The 17,132-nt window shown below is 39.8% G+C and overlaps 1 protein-coding gene across 1 annotated transcript in view; it reads left to right on the top strand.

The window, feature by feature from the left end:
* The window catches only part of MARCHF10 (membrane associated ring-CH-type finger 10), a 194,675-nt gene that overhangs the window by 97,726 nt on the left and 79,817 nt on the right, over positions 1–17,132 (top strand). Inside the window, 2 exon segments of the mRNA XM_043964422.1 lie at positions 15,678–15,782; positions 15,785–15,826. Coding sequence (XP_043820357.1) covers positions 15,678–15,782; positions 15,785–15,826 — 147 coding nt within the window.

Here is a 17,132-nt window from a genome sequence, read left to right as displayed (position 1 = left end):
TGAATGGCAACCCAGATGGGACTTATAGCCCAGATATAATTTTTTAGCTAGATATAATTTTCCAGCTATCCTATAGTTATAATTTTTTTCAGAATAGATAGCAGTTAAAGTTAATTTTTTTACAAGGTGATTGGAGGGGGGTGTTAATGTTTATTTAGTAGGGAAGTGACATGGTTAGACTTAACTCTTTAGGAAAATCATTTTGGCAGCTGCATGGAAGATGAATTACAGTAGGAAGAGACTTGAAGAGAGTAGAGCAACTGAAGTCTATTGTAATAATCCACATGAGAGGTAATGAGGTCCTGTCCATGGCTGGTGGCTGTTTGAATAGAAAGAAGGGAACATATAGGGGAAATGTTTTAAAGAAGGAAATAACAGGATTTGACAAGTGATTGGACAGGCACAGGGAGTGCACATAGGTGGTGAACCTGGGTAACTGGAAGGATGGTGGTACCCACAACACTAACAGCGAAGTTCAGGATAGGTGTGGATTTTAGAGAAAAGATAAGTCAGTTTCGAATACGTTGAGATTGAGATGCCTATGGGAGGGATGTGTGGTTTGAAATGTACAATGGACAGTTTGTGGTATAGCACCAGAGCTCCAGAGAGAGACTAGAAATGGATGTGTAGATTTGAGGATCATTTGCATAATGATGATAATAGAATCCATGTGAGCTGATGAGATCACCAAGTAAGTGAATGATTGAGCCACAGTTACCAGGAGCAGCCTTTACTGTGGAGCTATGTTTAGATAAAATCTGAGATCTCAGAGAGCTCCATTCTGTGTCTTCAGAGAAGACTGCAATTTGTGAAGAGAAGGGGTGGCTGTCACTGGGTGATTGCCTCTTCACTCTCCTGTCTCCCAGAACAAGCCAGGATTCAATCTAACTATTTCACACATCAGATGTTTGCAGTGTATATGATACAGCACTCATTTGGAGGTTCAGAATAAAAAGTACTTTCCTGGTCACTTTTGATGGGAAGTAGTCATGCCCCAGACCTGGGTGGTAGTAGTCAGCTTACTTTCAGCCACCTTAATTTCCTCTCACCAAACAATTATTAAACAAAAGACAATAACAGATATCTATAAAGCATTTATCCACACAAATAGTAGGACCAAAACCAGAGAAATTATACAGGGCAGGTTAAACAATGGAATATACAATAGTAAATGGCTGAAAAATTGTCATCCTTTTTCTCAACACATCTCTCTCAAACCTGGCTTCTATTTTTTTCTCCAAAGTTCCTCTGTTAAATAGGAGTCAAATCACCCTTCAGGGAACAATCATTCAGGAAACCACCCAAATCTACCTAGGGTAGGGATGGGGCTGGGACTACAGAAAGAGAGGCTACAACAGAGCCTTGAGGGACACTCACAGTTACTGAATATGACATGGATGAAAATTCAGCAAAGGGGACTGAGAAGTAGTCACACAAGTAGAAGGGAGAACCAAGAGAAAGCAAAAAGCAAACAAAAAATAGAGAGGAGAGGGGGCAGCTAGGTGACACAGTAGATAGAGCACTGGCCCTGGATTCAGGAGTACCTGAGTTCAAATCCAGCCTCAGACACTTTACACTTACTAGCTGTGTGACTCTGGGCAAGTCACTTACCCCCCATTGCCCCACCAAAAAAAAAAAAAGAGAGAGAGAGAGAGAGAGGAGAGGAGCAGGAGGAGGTAGAACAGGAAGAAAAAGTGGCTGACATGCCAAGTGCTGCAGAAAGGTCAAGAAGGATGATAAATGAGAAAAGGCCATTCGATTGGGCAATCAATAGATCATTGGTTACTTTTGAGAGAACAATTTCAGTTGAATGACATATCAGAATCCAAGTTTAGAAGAGAGTAAGAGAAAATGAAATGGAGGCACTAAGTGTTGATAAAATGTTTTTAAAGGAGTTTATAACTGAGAAGGGGAGGAGATAGAGGATGATAGGATCTAGTGAGCATTTTTAAGGATGAGGAAGACTTGGATCAATTTGCACGCAGCAGGAAAGGAACCACTAGACAAAGAAGGAATATTAGAAAGATGGGGGCAATATGGAGAAGAGAGAATAAAAGGTATGTGTAAAGGAGCTGGCCTTGGCAAGGAACTACATTGAAGACGGGCAGCTAGGTGGCACAGTGGATAAAGCACTAACCCTTCAGTCAGGAGAACCTGAATTCAAATCTCACCTCAAACACTTATTAGCTGTATGACCCCGGGTAAGTCGCTTAACCCCAATTGCCTTTTTTTTTTTTTTTTGGATGAGGCAATTGGGGTTAAGTGACTTGCCCAAGGTCACACAGCTAGTAAGTTTCATGTGTCTGATTCAGATTTGAACTCAGGTCCTCCTGACTCCAGGGCTGGTGCTCTATCCACTGTGCCACGTAGCTGCCCCAACTCCAATTGCCTTAAAAAAAAAATCCAGGACCTTCTCCAGTTGTCCTAATGTATATTTTGCCACTGGACCCAGATGTTTCTGGTGACTTTGCACAGACTTTCCTCACTTAAATCCAATTCACTGTAAGTCATGACAGTCATCTTGATGTCATGGGTCCTCTTTAAGAACAAAGGACGGGCAGCTAGGTGGTGCAGTGGATAGAGAACTGGCCCTGGAGTCAGGAGTACCTGAGTTCAAATCCGGCCTCAGACACTTAACACTTACTAGCTGTGTGACCTTGGGCAAGTCACTTAACCCCAATTGCCTCACCAAAAAACCCAAAACAAACAAAAAAAACAACCAAACAAAAAAAGAACAAAGGGACAATAACAACATTAGAGACAGAGTAGAGTAAAGGAAGGGGTAGTGGACCAATTATGTTAGAGAGATGTGAGATGAGGACAAGGGGTCTGGAAGTGCTAATGAGGAGTAAGATGTATTCTGACTCTCCCTTTGGGTTAGGGGGAATAAAAGAAGTCATAATGAGGATGGGATTCAATGGGATGAAGTGTTCTCTAGGGGAAGCTAGATCTCAGTGAGTGTCAGCAAATGGAAAGACTGAGTCCCTTATGGATTTATTTTATCTTTTTTCAATTTTGCCTTCACTGCAGCAAGGGAATCCTTCTGTTCTCTAATTGGGTTTTTTTTTAATCCCACTTACCATGGTGGTTGTTCAAACCTAATGAGAAAAGGTCAAGTCAACAAAGCATTTATTTAGTACCCTTTATGTACCAGGCACTAGGCATTGTGCTAAGTTCTGGAGTTAGAAAGAAAAAAGCTAACAGTCCCTGCTCCCAAGGAGCTCAACAGTTGTCCAAGGAAGATGTCTACAGTGAGGGGGAAGTTAATCGATTGTGGTAGTGTCCAGGGCACAATTGGAAGAGTAGATGGATATGAAGTGGGTCTTTGGGAGAGTAGAGTTAAGATGTATGACAGTGAGTGATTAGACAGCTCAGCTGGCAGAGAAGGGAGGGTTTGCTGTTAGACAGCTAGGAGTTCAGTATCACTATGATGGGGGAAGAGTAAGAGGGAGTGAGAAGTCTGCTCACTATTGAGGGAATAAATCCCAATAAGATACCAGTAGAGGGGAAAGCTCCTCTGATGAAAATGATTAGAAGGTGATTATAAGGTTCAATGTCAACTCTTGAGGTCTTCACCAAGCCCCCAACTGCCCAGACTCAGGCGGGTGTTGCTGTGTTCTAGGAAGTGTCAGGAAGGAGTGATCTGGCCCTGGCTAGAACAGGAGGTGATGAGTTCCCTGTCCTGGGAAATAAACAATAGCAGGATCTGGTGGTGTAGTGGTCCTATGGACCTCCCCCAGTAGGGAGAAGAGTTAGGACTTGGTGTATCCAGAATCCCCTGGGACATTCAGCCAGTGAGATGGAGTTTAGCTGTACCACATGTAAAACCTATTTCTAATCTTACATTATGACAAGGAGGCAAAGGAGGCAAAAATCCTATCCATTGTGTGGCCTCACCCTTAAGAAGCCTAGAGAAACTGCTGAGGGTGTGACCTGGGAGGATGCTAGAGGTGGTTGTATAAATCTGTATAAAGAAGCCCCAGAGTCACATTTCTTTGAAATTACTGCCTGATTTTAAGACCAAGTGCCATGGAACCACGTAGCAATAGTGTGGTACTGGACCACCTGCTGTACACAGTAACCTTGTACTGTAATATTAACAGGATTTCCTATTTGAAATGATTATGTTTAGGAAATTATGATTTGATCAGATAACATCAAAATCTATATAATAAACAAAACCATCTGATAATCAGCTTTTGTTGGATGGTGGAAACTGTCATCTAGAAGCCAGTACTTCAAATTTTCCATATAGAATTTAGAAACAACTGGCGCTATTATATAATTTAATTTATAGGTGGTTTCCCTTTCATAAATTAAATGTATATATGTCTTAGATATTTTTCTAGGTAAGTTTTCAGGTAATGGCTGATTTTTATAAAGTGGCAACCTGTGTTCAGTGAGGGACTCCTCTGTAGTTCCCATCAGAAAGATGACCTAGTTTTTTTTTTCTTATTCAGAATGTTTTCTTTATAAAGTGTCTAACACATACACTTAGATATAAAGTCCTCACCATGTGGAAAAATTACAAAGTGTTTCAAACAAAGCCAGAAAATGCCAGCAGTCACAGAATGACGTGGGACATTCAGCCAGTGAGATGGAGTTTAGTTGTACCACATGTAAAACCTATTTCTAATCTTACATTATGACAATTGTTTAACATAGGGCCATAAATGAGAATAATTCCATTTCAAAATTCAATTCAGAAGGGGGCAGCTAAGTGGTGCAATGGATAAGGCACTGGCCCTGGATTCAGGAGGACCTGAGTTCAAATCTGGCCTCAGACACTTAACACTTACTAGCTGTGTGATCCTGGGCAAGTCAATTAACCCTCATTGCCCTGCTAAAAAACCCCCAAAACAAAAAAAAAAATTCAGTTCAGTTTTATCAAGAACCTACCCAACACCATAGTAGATAATTCTAGGAATACAAAACAAAAGAAAACTTCAACCCTCACCTCAAAGAGCTTACTTTTTTTTTGACGAACAGACATATATAATTAGATAGACACAAACCAGAGAAATAGTACTACAGAGGATGTTTGGCTGCTTTTGACAGATCACCAAGACAGTGATGTTTACTTCCAAAACCAAAGAGGGAAAAAACAGGTTGACTAACCACAAAGCATATAAAGATACAGAAAATCCATGTTTTATTTTTCTGCCAAGAAGAATAAACTGGAACAGAAGTTTGAGGGTAAACCTCAAATTTTCATCACTCACGATCCAAATGAATTCAATTGAAGGTTTTCTCTTAAAGATTGAGATTAATGAGTTCACAAACAAGTCATTCTTAACCTAACTACTACCCTTGCACATCACTGTCCAATTTTTCTGCTGCCTAGCCTTCCAAACTATATGTCCAAATAAAAATACACATTCCCATATATAAAAAATGATGCACATCCAGTGCCAATTATTGCATAGTGCCTTCCTTCTGAGAACCTCAATGATGACAAGGAATTTGTCCATAAGCAGCACCATAGCTTGTCCACAGATAACCCCTTTAAGCCAATGCAAGTTTTTCTGCAAGAGTATTGTTTGTCTAAGGAAGCTTTGGTCAGAGAGATGAGAGGTTGTCAGGCCTGGCCACAAATGCTTTCAAATATTTTTGACCTAATTAATGTCCATCCATCCAGTACATATTGGTCTTCTAATCAATACACATTGTAATCAATTGTGATTACACATTGTGTAATCAATACACATTGTGATCCTTGGGTACTCAGTTTGAAGACAAATGAATGTTTTGATAGGGTAAAGGTTCCCAGTTTGGTGGTTGGAATCATAAGCCGGTATGGTAGCAAGCTGAATCTGGAGACAGAGCACATGTGTTTGAATCCGAACTGTGTCATTTAGTAGTGATGTGATCTTGAGTAAATAATTTCACCTCTCTGAGACTTGTATTTATCAATCAGTAAAGTGGGTGAGATAATTGTTCTACCTATTTCACAGGGTAGTTGTGTGTATGGAATCAGAATATGTAAAATACACTGCATTGTACACTTTAAAGTACCATAAAAGATGAGGCATTGTTAGAGTTATACGGGACCTTCTCTCCTGCTAGTCCAGGGATTCTTCATTTAGGGTCTGTGAACTTGTTTTTTAAATATTTTGATAATTGTATTTTAATATAATTGGGTTCCTTTGTAATCCTGTGCATTTTACCTTCTGCATTTCAAAACATTCTTTTGACAAGGAATCCAGACTGTCCAAAGGGTATAAGACAAAAGGAAGGTTACTCAGTCATTTTACAGATGAGACAGCTCAGGCCCAGAGTGGTTAGATGATTTAGCCAAGAAGATAGAGGTAGTTGTTAACGTGGCAGGACTAGAATCTGTTTCTTCTGACTCCTCCAGAATCTCATATACTTTCCATTCACCTTACTGCCTCCTAGGCACCTCTGCATTCTCTCTGAATTGTTAATACTTTCCAAAAACCATTAAGTCAATTTACAGACTTTTAAATAAGATTGGTTTAGTAAAGAAGTTTGACAATATAGATGCGGGATCATTTAGTAGGTTAGTTCATTTGCTTCATATGATAAAATTTCTTCCCTCCACTTGTTGTTATTACCATGTTCCTTCTTCCTCACAATTCCCATAGAGATTTCTCCATCTTCACTTAATATAGTCACAAACTTCCCCTTTGTACCATAAAGGTAAAGTCAGAGCTTAGGAACCCTTTTCTTTTGGACAGCTCCTGAATGTTTTGAGGGAGAATGAATGCAGAAGTCTATTCAGACAGGTCTTTTGCAGGCTGACAAAAGGGCCGGCCAGCTCTGTGGAGAAAAGGGAAACATTGAGAGTTCCCACTCCACTGTTGCCCCTAGGGAGGGTAGGTCCAGTAAACTATAGGGGGAGGGGAATGAGGGAGAGGGAGAAGCAAGTGTGGCCCAAAGAGGGTAAGATAGCCCTTCCCTTTCATTGAAGACAGTTTTTTGCAGGTGTCAACTCTAAGTATACTGGGGCGAGCTCTGGGGACGCAAAAGTATGCTAAGTGAGCTCTGTATCCTCTTAACAGGGAGTAGGTTCCTTTACCCATATTGTTGCTGGAACGTTTCCCCTCCCCTACCCCATTCCCAACAGGGAAGCAAACCTTTTGATCTTGGATTCGTTCACAAATTTTTATTTTCTGTCTGGACAGTGAATGCTGCGTCCTGATTGCTCTTTTTCTTTTGTGCAGGTGGCAGAAGCGAGCACTCCCTATACTGTGTTGAATGTTCTCCTTTCTACACTGTCTTTGCTCTGTCACCTACCCAAATCCCCAACTCTAATTTATGCTGCTTTCTCCTTCCCCTCACCTCCCCTCCTGTACCAGATGACCAAACCCCTTGTGTCTCTCTCCCTCCCATCGTCCCTCCTTCCTCTTCTGTTTCTCTTACTCCTTCCCCTGTGCCTCCCTCGCCTTCAGCATTCTGTTGCTTCCCCATCTCCCACCCCACTCAAACACAGACACCTGTGCAGTGTCTGCCCAGCCACAGAACAACAAATAAAATTTACCTAATATGGTAAGTTTCCCTTGGCAATGCACACACCACAGTGGATTTAAGTGGAGCTTCTCGGAGGAGGGGGAGACCAGAGAGCAGGTGGAAGGGATGTTAATAGGCTGGCCCCGAGAAAAAGAAGAGGAAGTGTGCAGAGGAGCAGGAAGGAGTAGCGGCCACCACCGCTTCTAGTGGATGACTTGGAAGCCATGTGCTCTCTGCCTCTTCATCTCTGTCCAGCACTCAAAAAGAAAGTTGTAAATAAAATCCCCATCATCTCATGAGACTCATTTGGCTACTACTGTTTCTGTCACACTTTACAACAGCCACTAACATTCTATATTTTTATATCATACTTTGGTGTGTGAATGAGTGTGGGCCAAGATTTCCCCTAGGGAGTTGTCACAAGTGGCAGGTCTTTCTCAAAGTGCGTCCTGAAACTGCAAATCAATTCCAAACCATGTGAAAACTGCAAGAAATTAAAGGGCTTGGTCGATGTGGGCTCCATTCCTCTCGTCCTTATTCATTAGACACTTAGAGTTCCCAAATCCTGCCTCCTGTGCTAAAAATTATTTTTAAATGTTTACAGTGAATAATTAAACCTTAACATCTCCTCTGGGTGTATAGAACAACAAACATTTGCAATTCATTCCACTCGGCAAACAGACTTGGTCCATTACTTATGAAAGAAAAGAAAAGGTTGTCAGTGTCCATGGCTCTGGTTATTCAGTAACTTTCTACAACCCTGAGGATGGAGTAGACTATTTCTTTATATTATCTCTTGGACTGAATCTTGGCATCTCTTGGCAGTCCCAGGAAATAAACATTTCAGAGGTCTCATTGTCTTCTTGCTCTTGTTTCCTGCAGTTTCTAGGAGCTGTCTTAATCTGTGTTTGAGTTAAACGAGATAGGATATTAAATATTACAGGATAGAATTATTAATATAGATGGTAAATCAAGATAATTTAGGTACCCATATAGCTTCAGTGATCCTTAGAAGGAAGAAATTTTTATGAACCTTAGATGTCTGTTTTGCTTTACTTTGCTTTGCCTTCAGACATCTTGGGCAAAAGTTATACTTTTGCCAGATTTCTCCAGAGAGGAGAATTTTCCCTCAATTCTTTGTACAGGTGTTTCAGTGTTTTGTTGGTGAGATCTGGCCGAAGACACGAAAGGGTGCTTTGAAGGCTTTCCTGTTACCAATCTCAGACAGGATTCCTGAACCTCCCTGAAAATCTGGCTGAACACTGAATTTCTTTTAAGACTAAGAAAGACCATGGTCAGATCTAGGCCATTTTACACATAAACTATTGACTGAACTGTCAGATTCATGGTGGAGATGGATATATAAGATATACATCTAATACTTATTCATTCAACAAACACCAATTAAGCACTCATGTGCAAACCCTATGCTAGATGCTGAAACAAAGAGCTTACAGTCTTGGAGGGGGAAAACGCATACACATACGCACATATATACACACATACACATGTATGTGGTATGGACCCAGAAATAGTGAAATGATTGCAAAGACAGAAATCTAGGCAAAGGGTTATGAAAGAGAGATGACTTTCTCCTAACAGGAATAAGAGTGCAGGTAAGAGTAAAGAGAGGCTTCATGGAGGAGAGAGCATATGAGTTGAACCTTTAAGAAAGGGAAGAACATCAAATGATAGAGATTGAGGGAAGAAAATTCCAAGTAGGAGAGACCATGTGAACAGAAGCACAACAATGGGGAACAGAGAGGGCTACTGTGGTTGGAATTATGTCAAAGATTATGTCATTCACATGTTGTGAGATAATGGTACATCAGAGCCAGGCTGTAGAAAGCCTTGAATGCCACAATACGGAGCTTATATTTTACATAAGAAGAAACAATAAACCCCCCTGAAGGTGGTTAGGTGAAAAAATAACATGATTAGAGTAGTGTGTTGGGAATGTTAGGCAGAACTGTGAAGGGCATTACAGAATTTAAGAGGTAGAAGGCGACCTTAGGAGCAAACTATGCCATTCTTTCCCTGAAAGAGAATCCTTTCTACAATATACCTGACAAATGGTTTTCTAGGCTTTGCTTGAAGACCTCTAGTAAGAGGGTACTACCTCTTGAGGAAGCCCATTCCACTTGTGAACTAATTTTACTCTTATAAAGTCTTTCCGGGCATCAAGTCTTAGTTTCCTTCTTTTCAACTTCCATCAGTTGCTCTAAGTTATGACCTCTGGGGCCAAGCAAAATGAGTTTCTCCTTCTTCCATGTGCCGGCCCTTCAAATGCTTAAAACCACTGTCTTCCCTAATCTCATCCATCCCCCACCGCAATATTCCACAGCCTAGTTATCTCCTATTCTTTCCATGGAACTCATGTGTCATGAACCCAAAGCCCTTCACCATCCTAACTGCTATGGGAAACCTATCTAGCTTATCAGTGTACTTCTTGGAATGTAGAGGCAGAACTGAATACGGTACCCTAGCTGTGATCTGACCAGGGCAGAGTACCCCAGGACTATCACTAATCCTGGTTGCTTAGTAACCCATGTATCCAAAGCAATGTGAATAAATGGAGACAAAATGGAAATGAGAATAAGAATACAGTCTTAAGACTGCATTTGTTTTGGGGGGGCTGCCATATCATGCTGTTGATGCCTATTAAGTTTTCAGTTCATGACAACTCTCTAGTCTTTTTCAGATCTGTTGTCTAACCATGCTTTATCTTGTGCTTATAATGTCGATTTTTAAAAAAACAACTGTAAAACTATGTTTTTACTCCTAATCAATCTAATCTTATTCAATTTGACCAAATTTTCTAGTCTGTCAAGATCTTCTTTGAATCTTGGCTCCATCATGCAATGTTACCTATTTCTTCTCATCTATGTTCTCTACAAATTTGATAAGCCTGTCAATTATACCTTTATCCAAGTCATTAATAAAAATGTCAGTGCAGGGACAAGCACAGATCCCTTGGATGCTCCCCTGGCAACCTTTTCCCAGCATATATCAAAATATTAATGAATACACTTTAAGTCAGGCTATTCATCCAGGTCTGAATCTACCTAATTGTCCTGTAATTGTCCACATCCCTTCATCTTTTCCATGGAAAAGGTAGGAGAAACTTTATCAAATACTTGTCAAATACCTAAAACTAGGTAAACTATATCTATAGCATTCCCTTAATGTACCATCTTAGTAACTATGCAAAGAGAAAAAAAAAAGAGTGTGGCATGACCAATTATTGCTGTAGTCATGCTGACTCTATGATATCTCTTTCGTTTTCTAAATGTTTACTAATCATCCTTTTAATGATAGCTCTAGAACTTTTCTAGGAATTGAAGTCAAGCACTCTCACCTAAGTAGATCAGAGAGGGAATAGGACACAGGAAAATGAGTTGGGAGATTATTACAAAAGCCAAGGAAGAAATGAGGGTGTATAAAGGTAGACTCAACAGGACTCAACAATTGTGCAAATGAGTGAGGGGGGAAGATTCAAACACGACTCCATGATTACAAGCCCACATGACTGGGAAGAGGACAGTACCATCAACAAAAATTAAGAAGTGGTAGGCAAGGTGATGAATTCATCTTGAATATGTTTGAGTTTGACATGCCATTAGGCCATCCATTAGGTGTATTTCAGCAAGCAGTTGGAAGCACAGGGCTGGAGTTCTTCAAAATGGTTAGATGGGTGGAGAGATAGCTTTGACAGACATCTTCATGGAGATAATTGAAACTATATGGCCTTTATTGGATCTGAAAGAGGTGCTGGTATTTTGAATAAGGTTGCCTGCTTTGAAAGATTAGTCATGATATTATAAGATCAAATGAGCCAGGGGCAGGTAGGTGGTGCAGTGGATAGAGCACCAGCTCTAGATTCAGGAGGACCTGAGTTCAATCCAGCATCAGATCCTTGACACTTACTAGCTGTGTGACCCTGGGCAAGTCACTTAACCCCAATTGCCTCACCAAAACAAACAAACAAAAAAAGATCAAACGAGCCAGACAAATTACATTGTAAGACCTTTCAGAGCTCACATGAGCTCTGTATTTTATATCTCTGTGCCTCTCATAACACAACTAGCACAATGCCTTGTACTTAAAATGTGCTCAGTTAAGATTTGTTGAGTGAACAAAAACCAACAAAAACAATTATTCTCCTTATATTTATTACTTGATAATGGAAGCAATCATGGGACAGCTAAGTGGTGCAATGGATAGAGCACTGAGCTTGGAGTCAGGAAGATGTGAATTCAAATTCAGCCTCAGACACTTACTAGCTGTATGATCCTGGGCAAGTCATTTAACCTCTGTTTACCTCTGTTTCCTCTCAGTAAAATGGGAATGATGATAATAATAGCTCCTACGTGCAGGGGTTGTTGTGAAGATCAAATGAGATAATAATTGTTAAGCACTTGGCACAGTTCCTGGTCACATAGTAAGCATTGTATAAATATTAGCTATTATTATTATCGTGGGAGGAGGGTTGAAAGGAAGTCACAGCAGGAAATATAGAGGAGTGAAAGACACTAAAATCACATCATTCAATCTATAAGCACAAAAATTACGGTGACTCTAAATTTACCTTCTCTGTGATGGTGCTTGTCACAGGTGACTACAGTCTTTCTGTCTTGTCTAAATCTTCTCTCATAGGATTCTGTCACTGATGGCAACAACTTCTTTGTTTCCAAATCATGGCCAAAATCAGCAATCATTTAGTTTTATCTTTGTAGTTTTGAAAATCTGATTAAAAATAGGCTAACAGAAATGGTGTTTGTTATTCTTTAACTCTCAGGGGTAAAGAGACCTACTTTGTTGAGGAAGTTGTTAGTTTGAGAAAGAAACATACTATGTTGAAGAAGTCTGGTTTTGTTTTGTTTTGCTTTTTTTTTTTTAACTAAGAACAAGAAAGAAGATGATCTTAAATTATTTTGGGTGCTTTACATAATAAGCTTCTAGTGCTAGAATTCCAGGTAATTTCAGCTGAATTATTGAAAATGTAACTTTTGAAAAATTGACCTTAAATAACATCTACCAGTAGTTTCAAAAAGATTATTATATATTTGTTTGTTTGTTTTTTAGTGAGGCATTTGGGGTTAAGTGACTTGCCCAAGGTCACACAGCTAGTAAGTGTTAAGTGTCTGAGGCCGGATTTGAACTCAGGTACTCCTGACTCCAGGGCCGGTGCTCTATCCACTGTGCCACCTAGCTGCCCCTATATTTGGAACAGTTTTTAAAAGCAAAAATTCCTAGGGATATAAAAGGCAAGTATGGGAAGAATACTGGATCAAATGAAGTCAAATGACCCAAGTTTTAGTAGTCATTGCTTTGCAATTTAATCTTGAGCAAGTTTCTATATTTAACCTCTTTGGGCCTTCATTTTCTGATCTATAACGTAAGTTGATTAGGTTAGATTCCAAAAATTCCTTCCATCTCTGACATACTATTACTGTAAATATATTTTTTCTATTCCCTTAATTAATCAGGCAGTTGTTTAAGTATCTACTATTTGCTGAACACTGCTAGGCAATTTGGAGAATACAAAGTAAGTGTAAAGAAGAATGGAGTTGGAGTCAGGGGACCTAGGTTCAAATCCTGACTGCTGCTTTCTACCAATGTGAACTTAGGGAAATCACTTAATAGCTCTAGGTCTGTTTTATAATCTATAAAATAAGGAGGTTGGACTAGACAGACACCAGCTCTAAATGTACCTAGATTGTATCCTTCAAGTTCTAAATCTATGATCCTAAGTGCAAAAAAATGAATCCTGTTGTAAAGAAGTTAATCATCAAAAATAAATAAATAAATAAATAATTTTTTTTAAGTTAATCATCTGCCTGGGAAAGCACAGGAAACAATTTGAGAATAATTAAGTCCCAAATTCTGCACTATATTTCAAATATAATAATATTTACAAAATGAAATGATCAATATGAACTAGAAAAGTCAAGGAAGCCTTCACTGAGGGAGGTAGGTCTTAAGCTGGACCCTGATGGATGAGTAGAATTCAGGGAGGCCAAAAAACCAGGAGAAGGGAAGGCCTCTAGGAAGAACAAAGACAAAGGGGCAGAAATTAACATTATGTATATGTTAATATTATATTATATTAATATTAATTAATATTATATTAACATTATGTATATGTAGGACAGAGAGAAAATCTTCCTGACTAGTCTGGAGAATGCTGGCTGTATTGGTGTCCAGTGTTCCACTGAGCTTCCTGAAGGAGATGGGATCCAAATCCTGGCTTTGGTCTGGTTTCATCCTGGGTTATTTCCTGTTCATGCCTTTGTGTTGTCTTTCTGAAAGGAGGATACTACTGCTTCCTCATATGACTGTCAGAACGAAACAAAGGAGGCAATTTATTTATATATTCAGAGTGCTCAGGAGATGGAAATAACCAGAAAAGCCTTATTAAATTGTACTGGAACAAGATATCCTCTAGATTTTAGAGGATTTCAACTTCCTTTTCTTCCAAAAAAAAAGCTCTCAAAATATCCCCTGCCAGTACTTTTCTCCCTTAATGTAGCCTAGTATTTCCTTCTCTTTTCTTGTTCAATAAGAGTGATATTTATTCGCTAACATAGCCTCAGAATATTTATATTTCTATTTTCTAGGAAAATGTCATTCCCTCCTATTCCCTGGCCACATCCATGACCCTGCTCCACTAACTTTTTTTCTAAGGCTGGACCTGACAGCACTGATAATCCTAATTCTACTAATGCATATTCAGAGAGGCCTGCCCTCATCCTTTTTTAGCATAGATTCAACAACTTAATTACTTCAAACCAAGAAGCAGTAGTATTCCTTGGGCCCTATAGTTTTGTAGGTGATATCCAAACCAAGTATTCTAGGATTCTAAAAGACATTTTTTCAGCATTTTATTGCTTTTCCAAATTCTAGGTAAAAAATATTCATGCCTTAGTTTGCTGTTAAAACATAAGCAGGGGGCAGCTAGGCGGCGCAGTGGATAAAGCACTGGCCCTGGATTCAGGAGGACCTGAATTCAAATCTGGCCTCAGACTCCTGATACTTACTAGCCGTGTGGCCCTGGGCAAGTCACTTAACCCTCATTGCCCCGCTCCCCCCTCCCCAAAAAGCATAAGCAGCCAGCCACCCAGGAGATGTAGTTGTGAAATGTCTAAGTTGCTCATAAAGAATGAAATGACATGGGGCAGCTAGGTGGCACAGTGGATAAAGTACTGGCCCTGGAGTCAGGAAGACCTGAGTTCAAATCCGGACTCAGACACTTGACGCTTACTACCTGTGTGACCCTGGGCAAGTCACTTAACCCCCATTGCCTCACCCCAAAACAAAACGAAATGACTACATATATGTGTAGACTTTAGCCTAGATTGTCCATTTTATTACCTTATGAATTCAAAAACTTTGAGAGAAATGCATGAAGATGATCTCAAATTTTAAAGAAATATTGATTTTAATAGATGTACATGGTTCAATGTATTTCTCCATTATTAAACCAAACAATCTATGTTAGTTAGCAAACTAAATCAAAAGGCAAACAACCCCAAAAGGAATCAGGTCATAGAAAAAACACTAATTGAAAATAAAACCCATAGCCACTGGGGCAGCTAGGTGGCGCAGTGGATAAAGCACCGGCCCTGGATTCAGGAGTATCTGAGTTCAAATCCAGCCTCAGACACTTGACACTTACTAGCTGTGTGACCCTGGGCAAGTCACTTAACCCAATTGCCTCACCAAAAAAAACCCCAAAAAACAAAAAAAACCCATAGCCACCAAGTGTCGCATTTCTTTCTATCAGAGTATCATCTTCGATTAAGGATATCAGAAAAATGTGGTGGACAGGCTGTAAGCAATTAAAAATGTTTGGAATTTCTTGGTAAGGCCAAACACAGTTAGCTGCTGAGTATAAGAAATGTTCAATGTATCCAACTCATTCAAACTTGGAGTACACAGCAAAGGAACTATACTACTTGAAGTATGAATTGTGGGAAGTTTTTTATGATGTCAGTAAAACTAACTTCCCAAGCACCTGTTATATAAACATTAGAAAATGATCACATTGAGAATTTGGTTTTGACGGTTTTGGTGGGGGAGGGGAAGGTGTGTCACCCAGGGCTCATTCAGGAGGCTTTTGAGCATTTTTTTTTAAATAGGAGATGCTTTCTTGGGGGGAGGGGTGGGAAATGGTTTAATTATTGAAAAGATTTTGCACTTATCAGCAGCACAGGCACAGATATTATCAAGGAAGAAGAGGCCAAACCTGGGGAGATTGACAGTAAGCCCAGAAATGCAGAGTAGAAGACCATCTGGAGATAGAAACAGGCAGATTCATCGCTGCAGGGAAAAGAGCAGACTCCCAGAGGATCAGGTAACCACGTTACTCTGTTAACACAATCACATAACCCAGCCTTGGGGATCACCTACCCACAACTCTCTCATCTTGCAGAGAAAGAAACAGATGCTCAGGCGAAGCAATTTGCCCCGGTCTCCCCTTGGTGGAAGTTTAGCAGCAGTGAGGGTGTGCTGAAAATTCTTCTTATTTTTAGATCCCTGAGTGTTATGTGAGGGACAGCACCTCTTTAGAAGCTTTTACATGTTCATGTTTAGTCCCTACAATCCAAGATATGGCTTTTGTCTTTGTGTGAGGTCACTGGGAATGGTAGAGATAAAGTAACATGCTTTCTGAGGAATAAACAAGAATTGTATATTCATTCCCCTCCAGCTCTGTTTGTGGCCTCCGACGTGGATACCTTCCCTTGCACACTTTTTCTAGCTCCCTTTTGTGGAATGTCTTCCCGCCTTAGACTATTAACTCCTTGAGGGTAGGGGCTTGCCTTTTTTTTTTTTTCCTTGTATTTTGATATACTCATATGCTTGCTAACCATGACACATAGTAAGTACTTAATAAACACCACACAAGGCATGGTCCAACACACCTTTGGGTATATAGGGCCTACACAGCCTCTAACAAGAATAATGCAAGGTTACCATTTGGGAGATCATTGGGAACATAGTGACAGTGCATTCTCATTTGTCTGAAACTAATAGTTTCTTCACCAAATGGATGTATACAGCAGGTGTATTGTTTTTCTCTGAACAAGAGAGTATTCCTGACTCTTTGAAATTATCCTTTCTGTCCAAATAAGACCATCGCTATCCTCATTTTAATTCATGAGACTAGACATCAAAATGAACTTTAAAATAAAATTTAAAATAACAGTTAGGTGGCTACCTTGAGTTTCTTAGTTCTAGTCCTAGAATCAGAAAGCTTGAGGGATGGAAGGGAACTTCTGCCCCTCTAGTCCAACCCGTGATTGAAAGGAGTCCCCACTATATCATACAAGAGAAGTGGTCATCCAGTCTCTGCTTGGATATCTCAAGTTAGAAAAGTCTACTTACTTCCATTGCACATTGGGACAGTTCAAATTATTAGGATTTTTTTTTCCTGACAAGCCTAAATTTTCTTCTCTGTGACTTCTATCCTTTGTTCCTGGTTTTACCCTCTACAGCAAAGTAGAACAAATCTAAACCCTCTTTTACATGATAGAACATCAAATATTTCATCACTTATCTCCCATGTGTCTTTTCTTTTCCAGGCAAAACAGTCCCCCATTCCTTCCAATGATCCTCATATGACATGGACTCAAGGCCCTTTACCATCTTGGCCACATGTC

The sequence above is a fragment of the Dromiciops gliroides genome, chromosome 4 (genome assembly GCF_019393635.1).
Source record: "Dromiciops gliroides isolate mDroGli1 chromosome 4, mDroGli1.pri, whole genome shotgun sequence".
NCBI classification, from domain to species: domain Eukaryota; kingdom Metazoa; phylum Chordata; class Mammalia; order Microbiotheria; family Microbiotheriidae; genus Dromiciops; species Dromiciops gliroides.
This window is presented reverse-complemented; position numbering and strand designations above follow the sequence as displayed.